Below are 22,156 nucleotides of genomic sequence, written 5' to 3' on the forward strand. Positions count from 1 at the left end.
TGATGTTTTCAACAATGATTTGGTAATATTAACCACAATTTAGTTTCCATTAACAAAACTTTTGTTTGGCGATTTTTTTGCTTGCACACGCTTATGTTCTGCACTTCATAGATGCTTTTGTATAATTCGAAGATATTAAAAAATAATATTTATTATCATTTTAACAAGTTGCCTCTGACGATATTTGAAACGGCATCTTTGGAATGTTAGCAAATAACAGCAAGCACCTCTGCACACTCAGCTACAGCCGCTTTATAAATGTGTCTGCAAATGTTCAACTTGAATCAGTTTTCTTCGTCGTTTGATTTGGTTCTGCACTTCACAGAGGCTTTTTCGTAATCAATAAAAACCAACGAGAGAAAAAAAAAATAAAAGTTATTTGGGAACTTTGGAAACCAGCACTATGAGCAATAATAATGTCAGCCTTGAAGTCTAAAGGAGAATCACTCTTGCCAACAAGTGCTACTTTGGACTAAGTAGGCAATTGAGAAGTAAAGTCCTCTCTCGTCGTACAAAAATCACGCTCTATAAGTCACTCATCATGCCCGTGCTGGTGTATGGCGTGGAGGAATGGATAATGAAAACACCTGATCAAGCGGCTCCTGGAGTTTTCGAGAGAAAGTCTATGCAAGATTTATGGGCAATAAAAGAAGAGGAGGAACCTTATCTGTCGCTGGAAAAACAAAAAAAAATAGATCTAATCTGGCCACAACCACCATTCGTCGTGTAGCCCAATAAAGAAGAGAAGAAGAAGTCATTTAAAAAGAGCTCTACAAGAATTGTGTGATGGAAACTAACACATTCTCATTTACCTTACTAACACATATACAAATTTGGCGTTGGTTAAAAAGAGACGACTAAATAATGCCATAAGTCGGAGGAAGACGGAACACAAATGTTTACATCAGATTTTTCACACTGCCCTTTAGAATTTGATAGAAACTTGTAGGTAGCCAGTGACAGAAATCTCTATCAGTCTTGCCACTCAAATGATTTGTCAAATGATAGTCACTGTTCTTGCAGGGAGGTTACTGCTGAAATAGTGATAATTGGCGCATTTTAAATTATGTCGTTTTTCTCTTTTACATGGAATGACCCATTTCTGCATGTATTGTGTGACATTTTAATAAAGTTGCTTACCTTTCCGTCAGTATCTGGAGCGTGATAGCGAACTTCAAGTGAGCCTCCTAGAACGGCATACCAAAAGCGACCTTGCTCGCCAGCTCGAAATACTGCAAATAAAAAGTAATTTCAACTTGCTTTTCAAGACAAAATATTTCGACTAAATGGCAAAAATGTCTAAAAACTGATAGATGGATGACACTTAATCTACTTACTATATAAATAAATTAGTTACAGTATTTAATAAAGTACAGTTTTCAGAAGAAGATTGTTTTCTTCCTATCTCGAATTGACCTAAAATTATGTATCAACCATGGGTGACTTTTAAAATCTACCAACTATTTATTTTAACTGAGAGTTGAATGTCCAAAGAGTTCCTACCCTTTTTCCCTGTATCCTATTAATTTTGTATTATTATTATTTTTTTAATATTTTACCATCACGTGACTGATTTTCTACAACATTTTTCTGGCAATACTGATTTTGTAATGACTAATGAAATATAATTTTACAATGCGTAATTAATAGCCAGTTTCACGAAAGCAATGTAATGGCGTTTTCGTTTCTACCAAAAAAGGTTACATTCTCTTTGCCCTCTACGAACAAATACTAAGAAAAGGGCAATGAGAAGGCAACAGTTTTTGTAGAAACGAAAACGCCATAAGTGTAAGCTTCACCAATCCATACCAAAATAGGTACGAGCTTTGCTTAGGGCCCTGCTAAGAAATCCGTTGAAAATCTTTGAAATCGGGCAATAATCACGGCCACCTCCAATTTAACGGTAATTTACAGAAACACGAAAACTGCGATAAATCAGTAACTACTAAAGCGAATTCACTTAAAATCGATGATTGCAATAACCACTTAGTCGAAAATTATATCATTATAAATTTTTCGATAATGGGAGTGGCGCCGCCCACTTATGTAGGACCACAAGACCCATTTACCATTTTTCTACAAAACTCGGTGCACTAAATAACCTTGGTATTTTCATATTGGTATTTTCCATAGGCAATTCGTTGAAAATTATTCAAATCGAACTAAAATCACAACCGCTTCCCGTATAATGGTAAATTTAAGAAATACGAAAACTCCCATATTTCAATAACTCAGGACTCTAATTTACTCCAGGTTAAAGCCCAAAATACAATAACTCAGTGGCAGTGGCAGTGACAGTTTCTAAAATCAGCTGTTATTGCTAATATTGGAAGTTGGCTGCATTTCATTTATGTCAAATTCAACATGCGAAGTTTGCTGCGATGGAGGCAGTGGCAGTGAATTTAGAATTTGGGCTAAACTGAGCAATACTGCCAGCTGCCACTGCTGTATTGTGAGTCGCTTCATTGAACAACACACATTCTAAAAAAACAGCTGATTTCGAAAAACTGCCAGCTGACACTGCGTTATTGTATTTTGGGCTTAATAGTTACAACAACCTCTTAATAATAAATAAAACTTTATGACTACAAAGGCGTATCTCGGTAACCGCTTTATCGATTTCTACCAAACTTGGTTCAATTATTTCATTAGGTCTAACTTAGCAGCTTACGGAAAATGTTTGAAATCGGCTTATCATGCAAAGGTAGCGTAGAGAAAGTTGAATGGACGATATATGATAACTGCGCCGGGTATATAAAACTCAGTGTCGCCCGAACTTAATCTTCTTTACTTGTTTTAATTTGAACTTATATGAAAGCCGATAGAAATGAGAACACCATTTTTCACTTAAACTAGAATCTATTGATTTTTTCTAGGATTCATTATTCAGAAGAACTCCAAAACTCGATTTTCTGTTCGAACTACTACAAGAAAAAGTACTTCAAAGTTAAGACTTTAAAATTTACCCTCTTAACGAGCCTTGTTTTCTCATACATATATTTATGTATGTATGTTTGTATGTACATATGTAAAAATCTATACTTAGCGATACAAATACTTGTATTTCAACTTACATGTCACACCTTTCTCCAAATCTTCATAAAAGCCGCACATGGCCAACTGCTGTAATGCCGAACCGGGCAAACGACATAATGGCTCCACACGTCTCAAACGACAGGAAATCAGTTCAGCATCTCTTAAATTACGATCACAAGGACTGCAAGTACAAACAATTACAAATAATTAATGAGCATCAAAATATATTTTCTTTAATTCTATTAATTTTATTTTAAGCGAAATACAGTATATTTTGCTTTGCTGCCTTTATGCTTAAGTGCACATTTAAGTTACCTACCCTAAAATTTGCATCAGCGGCATTATTTTTAACATTTATAAGGAAACTGCTCCGATAGATGCATTCAACATACCTGCACATTGGCGATACCTTTCTTAAAAATTGTGCGACTAGTATCAATTATCAAAGAAAGTATTACGTTTACCTGCACTGGCCCTACAATTACCTAATTTTACAAGCTTTTATTTATTTTGCTCATCTCGCAGAACAACGAAAATGGCTATCAATTTATGTAGTTATATAGATAATTAGATACTATTCGGTAAAAATTTCGCTTGCAGTAATTTCTACGTGGTAAGTGCTTCTCCATTATTTGGTTTCATAGGGATTTGGATACCTTCCTCATTGAAGTAGTAAAGAAAATTCGCTTAAGTGCCTTTTTCGGTTACGTGCACAAGTTTTTCGTGCAAATAAGGATGTGCAGCTAAGCAAAATATACTGTAATATGAACATATCAACACATTGACAAGTTTTTAAAGTTGTTCCCGGTGTTGCAGCAACATGTTGTAGCAATTCAAAGTATTAAGCTAAGTGTACATGGTAGAGAAAAAACGCGAGACTTAAACAAAAATTTCGCTAGAGACAGTTATTTAACAAGACTTTTTTGCCGTGGACACACTGCCTCGCAAGAAGATCAAAAAGTCTACGACAACTCTATGCTCTATTTGGCGAGCTAAATAGAGTTTTAGCTGTACGTAAACGTATGGTAAGGTTTTGATGATGAATTTCATCACAGCACACCATTTTAGGTAAATTTAGAACTTAGCCAAATAACTTATCAGGAAATTTTCTCATATTTTCATAGGCATTTCAACGCCTTTTCCATTAGCCTCCCTCCTTTGCAAAGGGACATAAACATTGGTTAAAACATAAGGGCTATTCACCAAATTGAGCAAGTAGTTTGGCACTGTCGTTGCTTGAGCTGATCTGTCCTTTCCGAGAGTGCCAGGCAATTTGCTACACTTGGTGAATACTAGGGATGTTAATTTTTCGGCTTTTTCCGATCCCGGGATGTCGTTATCACGATCCCGGGATTTGGATATTCAGTATATATATTCAACAACTTAAATCGAAAAAATTGCTTCGTTGTTTGAGAAGCTCTCCTACCATAACATAAATAATAAATAAATAATATTTAAAGTGGCGATTTTATTTGTTCTCTCTGACATCAGGATTTATTTTAAAGGACTTTGTTATTGAGCTAGACATTTATATAAAAATATTAATTATTAAATAAAAAAATAAATATAGCCAATACTGGTCAAGAAAAGGAGTTTCTATTATTGCCATCAGTGCAAATTATAAATCCCGAAAATCCCGGGATTATTTGCCAAGTATCCCGGGATTTTTGGGGCCTTAAAATGGCCGGGATCCCAGGATCATTCCCAGTGAATACCTACATATACAATTTTGTTGCTCGGAGAAATTCCGTTTAAGGTAAAATATAAACTTTCCTTCAGTGCAATGATTTACAGATATTTCAGTCTAAAGTTGACTTGTACATATGATATGTTTTGGTAGACTTTTTTCTGCTGATTACGAATGCGTAAGAATTAAGTTTCTATCAGCTCCATATTTTGAGATAAAAGGGAACACCGTGTAAAAAGAAATCGCGTTTTATGCAATATTTAAGAAGCCCTAGCAAAGAAAGAGGTGATAGGACCTTCTACTTATGCTTAATTTAAAGCTAGAACTCTCGACCACTATTCCGAAAAATACCATCCCTGCACCTTGACCTGATGTTCACTTATAGTAATTTATTGAACAATAAAAGAAAATATTGAAATATTGGAAAAGACAACAAGTCTAAGCGGTAGAAGTTATAGCAGCTATTTCGGAGATCACCACATCTCCTCATCATAACTAAATATAAGTGGCCATCTGATCAAGGTAGATGTTATCAGGGATACTAGTTGGGGGTTCTAGCTTTAATTTAGCCTAAGTGGAAGGTTCTACCACCTTTTGTTTTTTTGCTAAAGCTTCTCAAATACTGAAAAAAAAACATAATTTTTTGATACTTTGCCCTCGTTTTTCTTAAAATTTGGAGCTGATGGAAACTTTATACTTACGGATTCGCAATCAGCACAAAAAGTTCTATCAAAAAGAGTTCTAACATTTGTCGTACCAAAATCAGCGTTGCCTTGTGTAATCGACTATTCGAATTGAAATATATGACTGTGATGGTGATTTACTAAGTATTTACTTATTAATATAAATTTACCGTATATATGTATAAGTGTACATATATGTATGTGAGTTTGTGTGTAAAATATTTGGTTAATATTTATTGCAAGCCGCAACACCTTGTGTTATTTGATTAATTTTTTTTTTTCATACGAACAAGTGAACTGTGGACTCAATTATCTGTCAAACATTGCACTGAAGGAAACTTTATAACCCTGGAAATAGACGTATTGACTCAAAATTAACAAAAATAAATAGTTTAAACTTTTTCAAAAGTTCGCTATATATTGTTTTCAGGTTATAAAAAGGAAATCAAGTGAAACAAGCAAATTTTTAGCAACTTCAATCGTGCGCTTTATAATACTAAAATTAAATTTTTTTTAAAGTTTGCCATTTAGGTGAAAGCTTGCAGATTTTTTTAAATTTTTATACAAAGTTTGATCCAAACCCAGAGATTTAGTACCACAATTTTTTGAAATCTACTACATTTTTTTCCAGGTTCTACCACACAGAATTTTTTTAAAGTCCGATCACTGCGAATATCCCTAATGACAGCTGAACGAAAACAATAACTCATCGAGTCTGACTGTGAATGTGAGTTGATTTCTCCCACCTGTAAGGAGTTGTTTAGAAATTTCTTTTTATGCCATTTAAGCCGTTAAAGCAACTTAAGATATTTGAATGGGCAATCCTTGAGAATGCACCGAAATGGGAGGAAATATTCGTTGGACGGGTTATACGACATTTTAATAACAAGTCCATAACTACATGCTTCGCCAAATTGCTGCAAAGAACAAAAATTTTCACCAAAAATTATACCAAATCTGAAGATGGTGATGCTGGAGTGATCGTGTTGAAAGTTAATTTGATTAGTTTAGGATATGTAGTTTATCATACGAGTTTAAGTTCCTTGAACGAATAAAATCTATTAACATCTGAAAATTTTTCCAACTTGGATATCCCTTTATTGTGTTTTTCAATCCTATATCCCGCGAAATTGTTGGACGTGGTGGGCTTTTCGTTTTTTCAGTAAAAAATTATGGGATGCTTATCTATGATTAAAACGAAAAAATTTCTTTAGAGATTTCTTATTGTTTTTACGAGAGTATTCTTTTTATTAAAACAAATATCTTTCAATGTTTAATAGGGAAAATCTTCTTTACATAGTAGTAGTGGTAACTTTTGGCTGCAAAATATAGAAATTTAACTACGAGTACCGATTTGAATAATTAGCCAGCCACTGTACATACATGCTTTTGCAATTTCTAGCAACAGCTCTAACGAAAAATTTAAATTTTACTTTCACCCAATTGTCTCCCAACCTCAGTGGCGGATTTATCGTACAGGCAACATAGGCTGAAGCCTAGGGCGGCAGAATTAAGGGGCGGCAAAATTTAAGACAGCTAAATTAGAAAGATCGTTTTCTGTTTTAAAACGCGTGAAAAACTATCTCAGATCTTCATTGAGCGAAAACAAACTGAATGCTCTTGCGTTGCTGACTATAGAGTCAGATTTGTTTCTATCTATCGATTGTGAAGATATTATCCGCGAATTCGCAGCTGAAAAATCAAGACGTAAAGAACTGTGAAAAAGAAGTGTTTGAAAGAGGGTTTTTGTTGAATACCTTATCCATGCTGATGTCGAATTTGTTAATTCCGTTATGTATTTCATTATTAACGAACTATATTGTAATAAAGCACTGACAATAACAATCATATTTGATATATATATATATATTTTTTTTTTTCGTGAAAAAAGGGCGGCAAGTTATGAATTGCCTAGGGGCGGCAAATATTTAAATCCGCCACTGCCCAACCTACATAATACATATGTATATGTAGATTAGGGTGGGTTACCTAATGTTTTTAATTGTCCAACCGGTTTGAAAGTAGAGATGGGCGCGGGATAGCGGGACCCGCGGGACTCACGCTACTGATTTAAAATTGGCCAGGAAGGGAAGGTCTGTAAAAATTTTTTTTTTGGTACGGGACCAAAATCCTTTCCCGACACTCCCGATAAAACCGCAACCCCCGCAAATTCACAAAAGCTTCCTTAAAAACGATGTTTGAAATATGCAATTTTAATGTTTTATTGAGATGAAAACGAATAGCAAAGCAAAACAAAATAATCGGAAGATGCCAGATCTTTCATTATTATTTTTCTTATTTAAAATTAATTTGAAAGTCATAAACATTTTTGTCAACCTCCGATCGGTTTGTAAACCACGCCACCTACACACGTTGAAATCTCAACCGACCGTTTCAATTTGTTGTCAGTTTGAAGCCTGCTTTAGAGATAAGTAGATATCGGGACCCACGGGACACGCGGTAAAATTCTGAAAAACGTCGGGATGGGCGGGTTCGGGAGGGACTTAAAAATCGCATTTCGGAATGGGTGGGATCGGGATTAAATAATCAGTCCCGTGCCCATCTCTATTTGAAAGCCTACTTTATGAGAATTTTTCATCACCCAATTTTTTTTCATAACTTTTTATTTGTGTCCCATATCGTTGACAAGGTGTTTTTGAGTACCATATTTTGCTCGAATACTATGTTGATGAAAATTATCTCACGATATCTTTACTTCGACCAGTAAAGTCAATTTTATGACTTTCTACCTGGCAAAATAAAATTTTAGTCAACGTTAAACTTACCGTTTTTGCATGCAATAGCCTTTTCACAATCGCAAATAGATATATCTGTTAGAGTAAATTTTTCAACAAAGTATCACACTTAAACGCCTTGCGGTTAGGAGGAAATTTTTATAAAGATAAATTCTGCCTGACGCAAGCTCTCAAATAAAAACGGATAGCTTCCGATCCGGTCTAGTGTACATATATAAATTTATATGTAATATGGCCCAAATTAAGGATACAAGCATTTTCTCGCCTTAATTGTAAATAAAAAAATTTATTGTTGCCATTAATAAAATTATTTTTCGCTGTTGGACATAATGACTCAGGGCAATTTTTGCGTACACACACACATACATATGTATATCGGTGATGTCGTTAGAAATGAAATTGTTAGCCAATTATCAGATAAATGTATGTTTTAATGAGTGAACTATTTATTACATTCTGTCAAGAACAGCATGTGACACAAGCTAACCGACGAGTTTCTATAAAAACCGTAAACGACCACTTATCACAAAGTTGTAGTTGACATAAGAAATGTTTGTATTTTACATGCCACATTTACGTATGTAAGTACCATGTATGTATGTATGTAAGGCTCCGGCTTGAATCATTCCTTTTGATTGCCCTGTTCTCTTTTCGTGTTCGATTCTAAAATAGAGGCAAACATTGGAACTTTTTGTGTGTTTGTTTCTTGAAATGCCACACTCTTTTAAGGCAAAACGGGCACATCCTTTGCCCTTTGAAGCTTTCTCAGCGGAGATGGTTACCCTGAAAATCAGATGGTTGCTTAAAACGATAACATTATGAAATACGTGAGCTAGACAAGGACAAGAAGGCAAAAACATGCCTTTTTACAGGGTTACATTTTGCACCGGGGAGGGACAACATTTTTTGGAAGAAACGACATCACCATTAATTATCTAAGCAAGTGTGTGCAAGTAAACATATATGCCTTTTCGAATATTATCCTCTTGATTACCTAGATAAATATTTAAAAACTGTTAATGAAGAATGCAAATTAAATTATTATTTCAAATTAGGTGTGGAAATATTTTGGCAACACACTGAAACGTTCAACATTGGTGGCGTGGATGTTGTTTATAATTTGTGTTCCATGCGACAGAAACCCAATAACCAACAACAGCAACCATTACAACCCCAAAATCAACAACATTACATTAGCACCGACGCAGAATGGTCGGAAATTAAAAGGAAAACGTTTAAAAACAATTAGGGGATTCACAAGACGTGTTAACCGTCGTAAAATCTTAAGCTTAACACTTGTTTATGTAAAATAGCGGCTAAAATGGTTGGGGGGTTGGCTAATTATACATTCTTTATCAGTTTAAAAGAATTCCGGTTTAGTTAGAAATCCCCTAAAACCATTTTAATTAAAAAAGATGTTAACCTTAAGATTTTACGACGGTTAACACGTCTTGTGAATCCCCTAGATGTGTTTAGATTCTTAACGTTTAGACGCAATCATAATCGGTAAAGTATGCTTTGACGCAGGCATTCAATATGTATGTATGTATGTCTGTGTGCCAGAGTTGTCTCAAACCTTACAGTTTTTAANCGCATAACTTTGGACCACGTCAACCGATTTCGATAATTCTTTTTGCATCGGAAAGGTAGTGTCTCAGAGGTGGTCCCATACTAATCTGGTTGAGATCCGATCAGTGGATCATGAGATATATATACATATATATATATTTTTTTATATGGGAGTTGAAGTCGGTTTTTTTTTTGCTAAAAATTACTTGTATTTTACAGTTTAAGGCAAAAGTTATTCCTTCTTCTTGCGTTCGTCATACGCCCCGGTGTCAGTAAGCAAGCTGCATAAATACGTTTTAATTAGCCCATTTAAGGCAAACAAATGGGATTCTTTAAGGGAAGATATATATCCTAAGTACTATATATACGGTGACCATTCGGACCGCTTTTGGCGGGCAAGTACCGATTTTGCGAAAATTATCCCGCTGAATATTTTTTTTTTTAAGTCCGGACCTGTAAGTGTCTTGATTTTTCATTTTTGTACCGATTAAATCCCGAATTTCAGTGCTTTCTTTTTTAACCCTTTGAGGACCGATTCTGCTCACGGGCGACATTGGAATTTTGCTTTATAAATCTTGTTTTTTTTTTTTTTTTTTTTAAGGCTTGTTTGAGTTGATACTTTAGAACAGTCCAGGCAGCTAATAGCCTCGAATACTTTTTTGTAATTTGTTTTCGAAAACGTATGTTATGTATGTATGAGATATATTTAGTAAGGTGTTAAACATCGGGTTTTTGCAAAAATTAAAATTTTATTGCGGACTCGGATAGAATACCTATCCAGATATAATATTTGTACGGCAAGATTTTTCTTTAAGGCGACAAACTCCTAGAAATGGGCGTGGCAATTGCAGGACTAAAGTTAGCAAAACGCGGATTTTATTGCGGATTTCGACAGAATATCTCTTCGTTAACAATATTTGTTCCACAACTTTTTCAATCCATATACATATTCTGGCGAAATCCACAATAAAGTCTAAATTTTTGAACTTTGGTTTTAATATAGCCACGACCATTTCTAGAATATTCTTTATTATTTAATAATCAATGCCCTCAGATCCGCACCGTTCGTTCGATTTTCAACAGTGAGGTGTCGAGTTAAAGGGCTTTGGGTGTGGACGTTGAATCAGGTTTTACTTTTTCTAAAAGAGTTGCCACCTGTTAAGAAATTTAGCTAAAATTATTTAAAAAGTTAAATCAATTGTTACAATATGGGTATCATCCGTAATGGTTTGGAAAGGGCTTTACATCCTAACCACGGTTGCCATTTCCAATTTATTTTTTGGACCAAAAAATTAACTAAATGGTAAAAAATTAACAATTTCTATTACGTCGGGAAATTGAGTGGAGTTTATTCCTCTTTATCAAGAAAATATGCCAATTCAACGGGTTTTTTTTATACTCAATCCAAAGTGCATTACAACTGTATATTATTAACATTATATTAATTAAAGTTTTAAATTATAATTTGTTTCTTAATTTTGTTTTTATTAATGCTAAATCAAACAATTTGCGCTCTGCTGCTGCGGAACTGTGAATCATACTAAAAATATTATGAAATTAATCACACAATTCTCCAAAGGCCGCTTCGCCCAATCCATTTTTAATCAAACTTACTTGATTCCAAAAACGTTCTATATTGGTACAGTTTTTGAAGTTATCTTAACTCAGCCTCAATTTGCGAAATTGAAATTCAATTATGTCTGCATCATTTACCAATGCAGCAAATTGGTCGAGTAGCGGCAAAATTGATACTTCAGTGTCAGTGTTAATATCTTTTCGATTGAAATCGAATATTATTTCCATGTGATAAATAGTGATGTGCTGAGTAGATACTTTGAAGTATTGATCGATACTCGGTACCGATTTAAAAAGTATCCAATACTTTCGATACTCGGTACCGAAACGTTTAGGCTTCCAATAAGAACGCATGTAGACCAAAAATAAAAGCTGTTCAGGGGAGCCTAGCCTATCAAAAGCAAGTGTAGGGGCTAATTGAGGTTTTAATGTCCATTTTCCATCGCCACAATGCAGGGAAACTCTTCCTTATTTGAAAAATTTTTTTCAAGATGAATCGGACGATGTTATCTTTGTAGGCCTGAAGGCTCCGCCAGATAGAAATTCTTTTCTGTGTCACAGGTATGCTTTTGACTCACATCCAAGTCAACTCTGTGATTTTGAATAGAAGACGCCACATTTGCAACGCATGCGTTGACGCAACTGATAAAATTTGCCCAACTCTCCACTTTTGATGCACGCGTATGCGGAAAACCAACATTAACAACAAAAATATATAGAACGAATTTAAACCAGCTGATTTTTGTCCAATCAAATTGACGCGTTTGGTTTGCGGCAACGTTTTCATTGTGCTACGTCGGCATCTTCTGTGCGTTTTGTCAGTCAAAGGCATCCCTGTGACGCAGAAAAGAATTTCTATCTGGCCAGGCCTTGAAAGACTTCCTTCATCCGTCAATGCATTTTTCTTAAATTTTAGATCTACGAAAGTGGAAACTGATAAAATGGTAGTTTACTGTTGCGACAATATCAAGAAGGTGATGAGACTGTTTTGATATGTGGTTTCCACATTGCTTAGTACAAATTGTTCAACTTTTGGGAAAGCATCGTCTTACTCGTACTAATTGTGAAGCATATTCATAGTCGAAATAAAGTCGATGCAACTTTTTTGACAGATATTCTGTTGAAAATTATGTCCAAAAGCTCTAATTATGTATAGAATCGGTATTGGGTACCGGGAAGAAACTATTGGGTACCGAAATCTTTCTGAAGTATTGGGTACCGAGTATTGGGTACCGAAAATTCAGCACATCACTAGTGATAAATGCTATGATTAAAGTTTTGCTACCTTTCCACATATTTGCCAGCCACTTTAATATTGGTCACCGAGTAATTCAAATTAGCAATAAACCGCGATATTTTTTGAAGCGTGCTTTCACAGATGATTAGCCATGCCATATTTGAAGATCAGTCATCGTCATCGTCAGCGCATCAGTAACATGGCTGACGATGGCCGTATCGTCACTTTACTGAAGACAGACAAAAGAGGATTAAGAAGGTAGTAGTGTGGAAATGTTTTGAAGAGGGTTGCCACCTTTTGAGAAGTCTAATTAAATTATTTTATACCCAAATGAAATAGTTTTAAGAAATATTTAGTTTTACAATTTAGAATATCTTTGATGTGCTGCCCCAGTTTAAAAGGTTAAATTAAAATTATTTAAAAAATTAAATGAATTACTAAACGATGGTTATCAATGGAAATAGGTTTAAAATCCTTCGTAATGCTGAATTTTAATTTAAACATAAAATTCGCGTAAATTGTAAATAAGAAAACCCTGTCCAGGAGGCATGCGGGGAAGCACTTTTTTCAGCCCTTATTGGGTAAAGCCTCAGTTATGCATACTTGGCATTGCATGAGAGTTGTCACATAAAGAATCTGTTAAATGAGATTTGCGTGTAAGCGGTTAGTTACCCAACGCACAGCATTAAATATGTAGAAGTCTGTTGGTTTTTGATTTCTACGTCAAAATTACATTCTATGCAGTGCAGTGAGCTATAAGTCTTTTAGAATGGCTTCACTTAAGATAGCCCACCTAAATTATCTTCTGGCTATGCACATACAAAATGTAAAAAATGATTATGAAGCGCATTGTGGGATATGTGGAGTTTTGCTTAGTGGTGAAAGGAAAGAATTCAAGACCACGTTAAAGGCGCCAAACATTTATTCAAGCTACATTAGAAAAAAGAGAAAATGTGTTCTTTTATGATTAACAAAACTTGAAAGTTTGAGCATTTCATGCAAGCACATCATCATTAATCATTCAGCTCTACTGATTGTGCCACAAAACTACATTGCTTATAATATCAGAAATAACTTCGAAATAATGCAACGTCAGAACCAAAGCAACAGCACTTATAAGAAATACATTAGCCCCATATTCACTTCCGTCTTCGTTTTTAATTTGGATGATTATTTAGTGCCCTGGTCGATGGGTTCAGGCTTATGGCAGCCCTACCCTACGCATGGATTCATCGTCGAAACAGGATTACCCGGCAGTTCTGGGTGTTCTACGACCCACTTAAAACCAAAGCTCTCTACCGAATGAGCAAAGAAGATATCTACAAACTTACTGCTGTGTGCACAGGGTACTGGCCCGTTGGGGTACATGCCGAAAGGATTGCCTTCTTGCACTTCATGGAGGATCATTACTATACCAAATGCTAAAATTTTAGTCTGTTTTCGACGTGGTCTAATGTACATATGTACATTTATGCTCGTTTTCATACTTAATATGATGAATAACAGCTACATATTTACATACAGATGTATGCAGTTTGCTTTCGTCCCTTTCCGACAAAATTGTTTGGGTATTTGCTTTTTGTCCCCCTGCCACTCTTTCATATCTATTGACAGAATAACGTACTGACTGATGTTATTAAATTAAATCTTTTAAGTTCATAATTACTTACATATATACATATGTGCAGGGCCGGATTTACCTCAGGGCCAACCCAGAGGCCCCCATCTTAAACGTATTAAGGGTACTTATTTTTGAGTATTGGGTTGTTTTAAGTAATTTAGATGTTTCGGGATATTGAAATCTACGTAAATGTATTTCTGTTCATATACAGCGCGGCGACGAATAACTGTTACCCAGGTTTTTTTGAGAAATGCAAGGGGTCCTTTATAGATTTTGCGAAAAAAAGTATTTTATTGTTAATTTTCCTCAGATTTTACTTTAGTCGAATAAATTAGTTTTTAAATTTTAATTCTTATTTAAGTTTGCCAGCAGTGCAAAATTTGAGAGAAAAGTTCATTTGGCACACAAGTCCTTTTCAGGTGTATTTTTTTTTAGGCTTTGTATAAAAAATTACAAAAAAAAACGAAAAACTGTATAGGGTTAGTCGAATAAATGGCCGCCCTAGTCGCCAGTTCCGAGTCTATTCGATTTTTGAGTGTGAGGCCTTATGTTGGACAGAAGGGGGAGCATAAGGGACTTAAAATGAAGAAAATTAGCCTATGGTTACAGAAGGTATGGAATGAATTAACTGACGAAGACCTGCGTGCCAAATGAACTTTCCTTTCAAATTTTACACTGCTGGCAAATGTAAATAGGGATTAAAATTTAAAAACTAATTAATACAACTAAGTACATTCTGTGGAAAATTAATAATAACATACTTTTTTCGTAAAATCTATAAGGGACCCTATCATTTCTAAAAAAAAAAAACGGGTAACATAGTTTAACGATTGAAAAATATTGATATTCTACACCATATCTACAACAAATTGTTTTTCCGCATATAACGGGTGATTTTTTTGAGGTTAGGATTTTCATGCATTAGTATTTGACAGATCACGTGGGATTTCAGACATGGTGTCAAAGAGAAAGATGCTCAGTATGCTTTGACATTTCATCATGAATAGACTTACTAACGAGCAACGCTTGCAAATCATTGAATTTTATTACCAAAATCAGTGTTCGGTTCGCTTTACGTCCGATTTATGGTCTACATAATCGACCAAGTGAGCAAACAATTAATGCGATTGTGACCAAGTTTCGCACTCAGTTTACTTTATTGGACATTAAACCAACCACACGAATGCGTACAGTGCGTACAGAAGAGAATATTGCGTCTGTTTCTGAGAGTGTTGCTGAAGACCGTGAAATGTCGATTCGTCGCCGTTCGCAGCAATTGGGTTTGCGAAACACATTTCGAACCGAACACTGATTTTGGTAATAAAATTCAATGATTTGCAAGCGTTGCTCGTTAGTAAGTCTATTCATGATGAAATGTCAAAGCATACTGAGCATCTTTCTCTTTGACACCATGTCTGAAATCCCACGTGATCTGTCAAATACTAATGCATGAAAATCCTAACCTCAAAAAAATCACCCGTTAAAATACATAGAAAACTTTGAGCGCTTTGAGCGACCTCTAAATATTATTTGATTTCAACAACAAAAAAAACAGGGGTATATTTTTCGATATAGAAAAATCCGCATTAAAATTCTGAATTTACTTTCCTTAGGCCACTCTAAATACATGCATACATATAAGAAAATGAAAAGTATTACATCTAAATGGGGGTGACGGTAAAATTAATTAAGTTTGTAAATGTTTAGTAAGAACCTGGTCAGCTAAACGTACTCTTGTTCAGAGTAATAACGCCAATACGATGCCCTTCTGTTATAATAATATTTTTGCTTAATTTCAGTGATTGACTAAAGCTTGTAGCCATGCGCCGCGCAGAGCAGTGTTCAATTAGTCAAGCGTTGAAGGAACGTGTTGAGACTAGAGATGGGCACGGGCCTAAATTTACACACGAGGCAACCGACACCGCAACCAAAAATATTATGATTTTCGGGCGACGGTTGCGACCACACAAATTTCTATGAGGAACACAACATTTCATTTGCATGGCAGTATTCTGGTAAAATAGATCGAGCCAGCTGACTTTGCAACGGTCGAAGCAACATTCCCTTTTTGCTTCAACGGTTGCCTTGTGTGTAGTCAGCATTAGAAATGCAACCAATCGAGCTACATTCACAACAGCCACACAAAACGACACTTAAGCTGAGATGCCAGATAAAACTTTGTAGCTTTGCGTGACATTTATAACTTTTCCAGCAAAGCGCCAGACGCAAAATCTATGCCACAATGAACGCCAAGAAAGCAATTTTGTACTGCTTTTTTACTCGTCAAAAATGCTGTGGATTTTATATATTTTGCTTTAAAATTATTAGCAATGTAATTAAGTTTTATGTTTTATGCATGAAAACTCGAATTTGGATGAAGCAAAATAAATATTAAACCGGCTGATTGTCAAAGCTCGCAAAAAGATGGGAGTTGGCCATCTTTTCGCTTCGCGCTGCAGCTTCAACGATCTATGTGGCATGCTTTGTGCATTTTCATGCAACTCATCTTATCTGTCAAAGCGAAGCAAAAGTTTTATGTGGCATCAGCTTTAGGCTTACAGTGTGAACCTGTGATTACTTTTGTAATCCCTTCGCAAAATTTTCTTAAAACCGCACACTTAAGGTATATATACGCGGCACTAGCAGCAACAAAAGATTTAGGAGAAAAAAAAAAGAATATCGAACTTACCGCTTGTCCATCGCTGTTATCCATTCCATTGCCATTTTGTTTCAAATTTTCACGATTTCTGCGAGCAGGCTATATTCCTTTTATATATGTATATATATATATATATATCTTCGAACACACAACAGCAACTCAATATAAAATCGATTTTAAACAATTCGACTTCTTTGGAAACTTTTTGTTGCCCTTGTTTTATTGTATACCTGGTCACCTAGTTACATGACCAATGTCGGCGATCTCCCTTAAGTGCCGTTTCACTATTCCCGTGGGCAAATCGTTACATTTAGTGGTAATTATTTACCGTTATTGTTAATATTTGTCTTTCATGGCAAGGTGCACTTTTTTGAGAAAACTGTCTTGTAACTGTTTCACTTAAATACTTGCATGTAGAATTTATTTGTTTTGTTATTCGAACACTAACGCACGTACATACATGCATACATGCATACATGCATACGTAATATGTACCAGCTTTCTTTCTTTTCGCTGAGCGACGGATGAAAGATGTTTGGGGCTTACCTTCGACAGTAATACCAACAAAGCTATGCTCTCACTTAAATACACAACTTTAATTGAATCCTTACTGAGGTTCAGAACTTGCACTTTATTTTCGACTTGCTTACGCTAACCGTTTTTTTTTTTTTGTTGAGTTTTGTTTGCCTCCCTCTACCATTCTAACATTATCGTATTTTGTTTTTTTTATTGTATTATTGTCAGGTGTGTTCGTGAGTTTCGTTGTGCTTTTAAAGAAACAGTTGTGACAACCGTGGTAGTAATAATTCAATCTAGAATGTTGCGACCAGCGTAACACAGCGAAACACAACCACACAAACGTTTCACAGGCAATTCCCTCACGACCAGCGCTTTTTATTAGGGGACCGCTTATCGATGCGGCAGGCAGGACACCTGACAGCGTGTTTACTCGTGTAATTGATATTCTTTATGTCAAATATGACCGCTTTGATGCTTTCCAATTGTTTCTGCATCAGTTTTATTAATGTTTGTGATTTATTGTGCCACTTTCGAGTTGTGGCTTTGATTTTGCCTCAAATCGCCACTGGATATAGATCTTGTTGTTGCGGTTGTAGTCGTTCCGATAGCCAAGCTCCAACTATAAGTAAAATCAAAAAAAAAAAAAAAATATGAATTATGGTGACTTGAATGGATTATACAATGAAGGTTATGAAAAGTAAAAAAGGTGGTTTATTAAAAAGGGTACTTAGTACACTGTGCTACTTATTTCAAAAACAAGTCAAAATTGATACAAAAGTGCAAGGAAGAAGCTTATAATAGGTTTGTTCCCCAAGCTAATCGAAGTCGCTTCGAGTTACACATACGCGTTCCGCCATTAAGTTTTCGAGTTTATTTGATAAACGCTGACAGTTTGAACTTTGCTCGAGTTTTTCTACAAGTAGACAAGCTACAAGTAGACAGCAAAAAACCTAATATTGGGTGCAATTTTCATTTTTTTAATGACTGACAGACCCGAGAAAACTCATAAATATGTATACTTAAAATTATGAAAAGTAAAGTATGGGAAACCACATCAAGCCATTTTTGCCACTTTTTCGTCGCCATATTAACAACCTGACAATTAAGTAGATTGTGACATTGCGTGCTACCGTATGCAATATCTAAAATCCTTCAAATTTTGTTATTCATTGCTGGTTTATTTACAAACATTTTGCTCATATAATCGAAATTTGAACAAGCAAAAGGTACATATTTTGTTGGGTTCGGCTCGGTTATTTGTACAAAAACCAAAGCCATTGCACAAATAAACGAATATTTCCCCTTTTGTTTTTGAAAGAGGTCTAATGCTCAAAAAGTTGATAATTGTGTTTCTAGTTTTCATGCTAACAATAAATCATCAATTTTGTTTCACACCCCCTCTAATATTGAACAGTAAAATGTACTTATTTTTACCCTAAGTAACAACGATGTTGTCGACGAACATACTAGAATTGTATAATACTCACTTCTCTGAGAAAGTCATGACGCCTATGGATCGCAAAGTAAATTCCGTTTTCAAGTTACTTGAAAGACATGGACAAAGACAATATCGAAATGTGTAATTTCAGTGTCTCAATTACATCAGAAACAATCGTATCCGATATAGAAAACTGTAATAGTCCTGGCTAGCTACATTGTGTAATAATCAGATGGCACAATGGCACTAAAAAATTTTTTAAATATCTTCACTAAAATTGTATTAATGTAAAAATAAAGATTTTGGCAAGTAGTTATCGAATTTAAGGTAAAATTTTAACGTTTTTAAGATAAGATATTAATTATTTTTAAAAGGTTAATACAACTATTTTATTTATACTCCCAAATTTAGGATATAAAATCCCCACCCACCAAAAAAAACTTAAATTGGGTAACGCCGCTTCGAATTTTTTACAATTGAGCAATTGTCAAAAATCTCATTTTTAAGCAAAAAGTTGTTTATTAAAACTACCTTCTTTTTTGTATCATGACACCAAGCAATAACCATCCGAATGATTCCTAAAAGGATCTAAGTGCATTCCCTCCCCGCTTCTTGTGCCCTACTTCTATGATCAATGCGTTGTAGACCGATCCTTCACATGGAATATGTATTCTAGATATCTCTCACACCTCCTCCCTGTGACGAGATAATCTTTCCCCTTAAACTAGTTATTTAAAACTAATTGAACTTTCTACTCTGGCTTCTCACAAAGAAATTCTAGGCAAAATATTCACACGGTGCGCTTTTGGACAGGATTTAACGCAAAAGGCTTTCCCAATCCAATTGTTCTTCAAATTAATTAATTAATTAATTGGAAATTAAGTTTTGTACAAAAAATATTCACATACTTTTTGCGATTTTTTGCAAACCAAAAAAGTTATTGAGCAAATATGACTTTAAAAACATTTTGGTTTCTAATTTTTTTTAAGTTCTAACTGCCATATCTTCTGACATACACAAGATACAAAAACGGTTTGAATACCACTTTACGGGGGTTTCACAGCTTTAAAACGAGTATTATAACCACTACAGTCAAAGTAACAAGTATCGTGACTGATCGCAAAAACTTATAAAATAAAAAACACGGGTTTTCGCTGTTTTTGCAGATTTTAAAGATCAGTAAAGTGAAATAAATATTATTTGCGATGGATAGGCGAAGATTTTTCGTCCACAATTTCTTTTGTAGGATTTTTTTTAACTTAGCTAGAAAAGTTATCATACGAAAAATTAAGGATAATCGAGATATCTTTCGAATCCTTTCATAGAAGATTTCTATTTTTAGCTCAAATCATTTGGTTATGATGACAGAATGGGAATTTGGAGAAAAATTGGATGTGGAGACTTATTCAAGCGTACCGTGTTTATGATGAAATCACTAATGTACAGCCTCTATTTGGAGTCCACTGGAACATCCCACAGGCGTCAAATTTTAACCAGATATAACTAAGGAACGATAGGTCACATGACTTCGAAATTTGGTGTGAAGACATAACTAAAGTAGGCGCTTATAGTGAGGTTAATATTATTGAGTTCTTACAGGGGGGCGCGGAACGTTCCATAGCCGTGAAATTTTACATTTGCTATATCTTCGAACCCTAACTCACATGACTTTGAAATTCGGTGAGAACATCTATGGTAAATATATAAAAATGAATTTATACAAGAGGGCGTGGCGTTTATAGTAAACTGAAAGAGAGTGAGTATTTTTTTATGTAGCAATCAATCCAAGTGAATTTGGAATTTTTTATGAGTTACGACTTTTTGCATTTCAGTGACGATGTTGTTACGATATTTTGTATTTCAGGTGACGATATGTACGTATTTCACATTTTTCAAAAACGAAATTGAAGTTCACATGCATACTTATGTATGTATATCTACATACCTACATATAAACATATATGTACATATGTACATGTGTATAAGAATATAAAATACACTATTCCCATAGCAGATTATAAGGTATGCCTGTGACGGTACTGCAGAAGAGGGTCGGCGCCATGAGTCTACACATACTTATGTATGTATGTATGTATTTACATAGGTAGTACTGGAAATGTGCAGTATACGTACTATAGAAAAGAAAAGAATTTATGAAATAATCGACCCTATTATGGTCGTCGACTTCGATGCAATTTTTTCGTCAAAAAATTGTCCTCATCCGTCCAACTCTGGTTTCGCTGACCACAGTAGTTTTGCGAGCAAAACCTTTCCTCAAAAATACTGTGGTCAGCGTAGCTGGCGTTGGACTGGCGAGGGCTGTTTTTTACGAAAAAATTACATCGACGTCGACGTCGACAACTATAATAGAGCTGAATATACATTCATACATATATGTGGATGTATGTATGTATGTACACATGAACATGCAATAAATATACACACATACATATATGCTTCCAGCAAAGGAAAACAGTTTCTAAAGTAAGCGAGGTAATCAAATATTTTCTTACCCTTTAAGATCTGGGGTCTTGGTTGTTTTATCCGTGGCGTTTTGACACGATTTTTTTTTTCAATTATGTACATACATATTTATGTTTGGCATGTAAAAAAATTATAAGCCCGCACGTGAACAACCCAACCAACTACATATGTATGTACCGTAGATTTTTCGTCTGCAAATGTTTAATATGCCGTTTAAATACTTCTAGTTAGAGCCGAAAGCGAAATAATTTTTTTATTTTTGGATTTCATTTTAAGCTTAATTTCTCAACACTTCACTTTTTAATTCATGTATGTATGTAAATCTGCATGTATGTACATATGTTTGTCAGTAGTATTTTTCACTTTTTTATATGACTATTTCAAACATTTCCGTTGAAACATCCGCATTCCCTAAAAGCTCGAGACCAACTAAATTCAAAATAATTCGGCGCTTTCGCTTTCGCAGTTTGGTGAGACTCACGCGATAATTCAAAAATTCAACACACCCCCACAGAATTCAGCATTCCTCTAATGCCTCGAAAGTTTCACATATTTGCATTTTTCATCGCGTACTATCACCAAGCGTTCCAACGAAAATTGGAAATTTGGTGGCCGGATGATCGAAATTTTATCTTTTTTACTATTTTATATTTGTATACATCTGAATGTACATAGTTAAGTAGTGCTGGTATTTGGAACTTTCTATTCTTCAATTTTTGTTGTGATTATTATTAATTCCTTTTTGTTTATCAAATGCGATTTTCCGTTCGCATATCCAACTTGATTGTCGGTTAAAGCACAACTGTTAGCCTGACTCCGCGGGGCTACTCTTCACCACGTTTTCGTCAGAGCTTTTAGTTGCATCCCCTAAAGTACTTTTCACAAGCAACAA

The 22,156-nt window shown here is 34.9% G+C and overlaps 1 protein-coding gene across 3 annotated transcripts in view; it reads right to left on the bottom strand.

Annotated features, from left to right (window-relative positions):
• Epac (Exchange protein directly activated by cAMP) overlaps nucleotides 1-21,570 on the bottom strand; it is an 87,617-nt gene extending 66,047 nt beyond the window's left edge. For all 3 annotated transcript variants that reach the window (XM_017612308.1, XM_017612306.1, XM_017612316.1), the window contains exons 1-4: nucleotides 21,294-21,570; nucleotides 16,854-17,961; nucleotides 3,075-3,217; nucleotides 1,141-1,232 (exon numbers count right to left, since the gene is read on the bottom strand). In XM_017612308.1, the coding sequence (XP_017467797.1) occupies nucleotides 1,141-1,232; nucleotides 3,075-3,217; nucleotides 16,854-16,888 (270 nt within the window). In that variant the 5' untranslated portion in view covers nucleotides 16,889-17,961; nucleotides 21,294-21,570. The remainder of the gene's footprint in view (nucleotides 1-1,140; nucleotides 1,233-3,074; nucleotides 3,218-16,853; nucleotides 17,962-21,293) is intronic.
• Between the last annotated feature and the right edge of the window lie 586 nt (nucleotides 21,571-22,156).

This window comes from Rhagoletis zephyria, unplaced genomic scaffold, assembly GCF_001687245.7.
Source record: "Rhagoletis zephyria isolate East Lansing unplaced genomic scaffold, Rhagoletis_zephyria_1.1 Rzeph_scaffold_00522, whole genome shotgun sequence".
Lineage (NCBI taxonomy): Eukaryota > Metazoa > Arthropoda > Insecta > Diptera > Tephritidae > Rhagoletis > Rhagoletis zephyria.